At 52.5% G+C, this 4,765-nt stretch overlaps 1 protein-coding gene across 1 annotated transcript; it reads left to right on the top strand.

Moving 5' to 3' along the window:
- The first annotated feature begins 585 nt into the window (after positions 1-585).
- LOC136468956 (uncharacterized) lies at positions 586-1,107 on the top strand. The gene has a single exon (XM_066467341.1). It carries the CDS (start codon positions 586-588, stop codon positions 1,105-1,107), a length of 522 nt encoding a protein of 173 aa, XP_066323438.1.
- Positions 1,108-4,765: the final 3,658 nt, after the last annotated feature.

The following is a 4,765-nucleotide window of genomic DNA, read 5'->3' as shown; positions in this document are numbered from 1 at the left end:
TTCAGCATGAAAGCCAAGGCCGTTGGTCACCTTAGTGGTGGCGATGGCGGCGACGATCCCGCCTCATCCTAGCGACACCACGACAAGTGGAACATGGACTAGAAGCACCACAGGTGGGAGATGGTGGCCGTGGTCGACCATGCCTCTAGACCTTAGCCCTATGGGCGTCGCGCATGCTCGGAGCACTACAAAAAGGTGCTCGAGGCCCCCTGCCCCTTCCTTAGGGGGCAAGCAAAGCATCTCCTAAAGGACTATGCTACCATGAAGGGCTACATCCGTAGCACCCTCAGCCAACAAGGCAACACCTAGAAGCCTGCTCCGAAGGCTGGTGACATGGTGGACGGTGCCCAAGAAGAAGACAATGAGTTCTCTAAGGCTGAGCGCTACCTCATGATCTTCGGGGGCTCCTAGGTGTATGAGTCCCGCCAGTAGTGCCACATCACTGAGCAGGAAGTGAACGTCGTTCACACCCTCGCCACCCTAACGTGGCTCTAATGGTCCTAGACGACCATCACCTTCGATTAAGAAGATCACCCCAATTACGTCCCACATCCAGGGCGCTACCCGCTCGTGGTCGGCCCGATCATGGGCACCACGTGCCTCACTAAGGTGCTAATGGATAGGGGCAGCAACCTCAACATACTCTATGCTAATAGGGCACCGTTCTACAGGATTGTGCCGGGGAAGGAAGCCATGCCCCTTAGGCGCATCTGGCTCAATGTCACCTTTGGCCAACCAGACAACTTCCATAGGGAGCCGCTAACCTTTGAGGTGGTCGACTTCCTCGGCATCTACCACGCCCTCCTCGGTAGGCCATGCTTCACCAAATTCATGGCTGTCCCCAACTACACCTACCTGAAGCTCAAGACGCCCGGTGTGAAGAGGGTCATCACTATCGAGGGCAGCTATGAGCAAGCCTATTACTATGAGAAAGACTGCATCGCCCAAATAGCCGCACTCATCGCCCCCTGCGCTCCCGATGGCCCTGGTTGTAACGCAGAAAGGGCGCCAGCGGAGGAAGCAACCAAGACAGCAGCAGTGCTTGATCGACCGAGCATCGATGAGGTAGCCAACACTCCTGGTGGCGGTGCTGTCTTGGCCCCCTAGAAGGGGTTGACTCGATCGAGGTGAGTTCTGACCTTTCCCATGAGGGAAATCCATCGTCGAGCCATCCGCCCAGAAGCACCGTCTCTCGAGCCATAACCCGCATGCCGACCTCCTTTGCTGGCCTACCTCTTCACAACAAAAACCAAGATAAGCTTCGTCTTCTTGACCCTTTTGCCTCATTTGTTTCTATAGTTGTCTCCTTTAACCCGAGACACCCAAGCTATAGCACGGCTATGCCTGAGGATCGATTGAGCTAACCACATGCTAACCTTTCAGAAGAAGGACTACCGCAGAAGCCCCGAGCGAGGTGAGGATGGGATGGACAACGCAGGAGAGCTAGGCGAGGGATCAACAAGGTGCTAACGGAATTGCCTCAACCGCCATGTTACAAGCTATGTCATCTTTCCCTTCTTTGGTGTCCATTCTGTTTTCTTTATAGGTATCTATCACCCGATCCTTCATCAGATCGTGCCACCCCACCGCACGACGGTCTGGGGGCCCCCTAGAAGGGGCATCACCAAGGGTTCTAAGGCCAGCCCACTAGGCTTCAAGGTCACCTGAAGAAACTAAAAGTGTGAAGGACGTTTAGGAAACGAGCCCACGCGGCTGTAGTCAGGGCGCCCAGAAGCGTCCCGACCGTCAGGATGAATGATGTCTGAGTATTGACTTAGAGCCACTTGTGGTGACCTAATGAGGGAGGCAGCGAGCCCACGAGCACCGATAGATGGGCTCAGGAACTATACAAGTGGCTTGGTCTGGAAGCCGAGGATCTCCTCTCTAGGGTACATGACCGGGGCATGGAACGACCGTAAACTTGTGGTTCTCATGGACTTACCCATTAGCAGCACAGGTGTGGCGATCTTGGCCAAGGAGGCCATCGTCGTAACAGCCCATGCCAATGAGGGACTAAGTCTCTAAGCATGACTGAAGAGCAAATGAGATTACAAACAAAAGTAATTTCATTCCATTAATTGGGAACGACCCGATTACATTATACGATAATAAAAACCGTGGTTTGCTACTGCCTATATGGTGGCAAAGACCACAGGGCGTGCCTGACATCTAGGTTGGGACCCTGCAACATGCAAGGCTCGGTCCAGTGGGCCAGCCTCGGCGCTCCTCCCCGGGTCCAAAGCCAGGCGATGTCGACCATTGCTCTGTCAGTGGGGCCAAGTTCCCACGCCGTCGCCAGACGGAGGGGCAGCAATTGATGCGCCATGACCCCCTTCCCCTATTAGAGGGTACAAGGACTCTAGCGACCTTGCTGGAACCCCTTCCCCCATTAGAGGGGACGCGATAGATGCCTCTAGCGTCATGTCGTCACACCTCCTTCGCTGGATTCCTTCCACCCTTAATGAAGCAATCGCCCGATGGACAAGACCAAGCTCACCCGGAGGGAAATGTCACACTCCATCGCCACCACCATCACCACCGAGAAGATAGATCTAAAGAAGAAGAGAAGGGGCTAGAGGATGAAATTGAGGGTGCCGCATCCCCCAGGGGCTCCCCTTTATAGCCCAGACGATGTGCTATGAGCGGCTTTGGGCCCTCCGATCAGCCATCAGCGGTTAGAAGGGGCCCCGAGGAACCGGCTAAGTGCCCCTTCAATCCCCGCAGCATGCCTTCGGGCGGTTGCAAAATAACAGCCGTGTAGTAAAGGCGAAGTCAGGGAACCACTGACAATGAATCAAGTCCCCGCTCCACTTTACACCACGCGCACCGCCCACTCTGCGCACGCCTCCTCACAGGACTTAGGGGGATCCAGCTCCCCTAGGGCCCACCGGCTATCATAGATGGCTTGGATCCACATGCACCAAGTGCAGCGGCTCCTCCTCTACCAGATCTGCTCCATGTGGCCCTGATGTCCCATCTCCCAAATGAGACGGGACGATGTGGGGTTGCACGCCATAACTCCTCCACCAGGCACAACGGTCCAGACACCATAGAGGGTGTGAGTTACTTAGGATCCATAGCCATACTATAAAGAGAGGAAATCTTTGGCTAAACGGTTTATCGAATGTCACTAGGTGACATGATTCTTGCATATGCATATAGGAACCTAGTGTCCTAACTTTGACCCTTGTAAAATGCTTTGAAAAATGCTAACACATGTGCACACAAGTTCTACACTTTGTGGTTAGCAAGTTGTAAGCAAGGGTGAAGTGGTTGTAGACTTAGAAAAAGAAAAGGAGGAGACAGTCCACGACCGGACGCTGGCCGTGGGGTGACCGGACTCACCCCGGCGCATTCGGTCAATTTTAGTCAAGCAGCGTAGCTGGCCGAGAGCGCGAAGTGTTGACTAGATGCTGGACTTGATTCCACCTGTATGTCCAGTCACTTATTGAAGGCTGGTGAGTTGCTGGTGATCAAACACGATGCTAGTGCGTCAAGTCTTACTTGACGTACGCTGACATAGGCACCACGCGCGAGCACAAAAAGGTAGAGTGGCGACCGAACACCAGGGGGCGTCAGGTCACCTATGATCGGATGCATCTGGTCTAAGAAAAAACCCTCGGGGGTGCTTACTAGACTCGACTAGACCCTGAGTAGCACGGCATCAGGTCATTTTCTCTGGTGCGTTCGGTCGTAACTTAACCATTGGGGAATCTGCTGCTAGCCATTGGAGATGAATGGGCGACATTGAAAGGCATGACATGTGGACGACATCGGGTGACTGGACTCACCTGATCGGACTCAGGGCAGCGTCCGGTCACAGCGTCCGGTCAGCCCGAGAGTGCCCAACAACTCTTTGAGTCTTGGGGCTCTATAAATAGGAAGGTACCGGCTTGGGGCTCACTCTATTGGCACTTTGACATACTTGACATCCTTGTGAGCCTAAGCAAACACCTCCCACTCATCTCCATCATTGATTCATCATCATAGTGAGATTGGGAGTGATTCCAAGTACATTTGCTTGAGTGATTGCATCTAGTGGCACTTGAGGATCGTCGTGGTTGCGGATTTCTTGTTACTCTTGGTGGTTGCTGCCACCTAGATGGCTTGGAGCAACGAAGGAGGATTGGCATGAGTTGGTGATTGTTCGTGGCCATCTCCTGGTGATTGTGAGTGGTCTTGTGCCTTCCTCGGCGAAGAGTCGAAAGGTAACTGTAGTGGATTGCTCATGTCATTGAGTTACCTTACTTGTGGGTAGGTTCTTGTAGTGTCCAATTGTGTGGACAAGGTTTGTACAACACCTCTTAGCCGCCGAACCACCAAGTGTTGGTCGACACAACAGGGACTATCGTGTCGGCAAGCGCGTGAACCTCGGGATAAAAATCGGTTGTCTCTTGCCCCGTGGTATTCTCCCGATGATTGAATTGGTATTCATCTTGTGATTGGTTCACTCCTCTACGCGGTGGTATAATCATCTTACTCACACATTTACATTCGCGCATACTAGTTGTAACAAGCTCTTTAGTGTAGCTAGAATTGAGAGCTTGCTTTGTAGCTTAATTTCATCTAGTAGAGCTCTTTAGTGTAGCAAGTTTGAGAGCTCTTAGTGAGTAGCAACTTAGCTCTTGTGTGTGCCTAGTCATTATAGCAACTAGAATTGTTTGGATAGGTGGCTTGCAACCCTAGTAGAGCTAGAGCAAAATTGCATTACGCAGTTTGTCATACTAATCAAATTGCTCATGATCTTGTAGATTTTTAAATAGGC

The sequence above is a fragment of the Miscanthus floridulus genome, chromosome 8, assembly GCF_019320115.1.
Source record: "Miscanthus floridulus cultivar M001 chromosome 8, ASM1932011v1, whole genome shotgun sequence".
NCBI classification, from domain to species: Eukaryota; Viridiplantae; Streptophyta; class Magnoliopsida; order Poales; family Poaceae; genus Miscanthus; species Miscanthus floridulus.
This window is presented reverse-complemented; position numbering and strand designations above follow the sequence as displayed.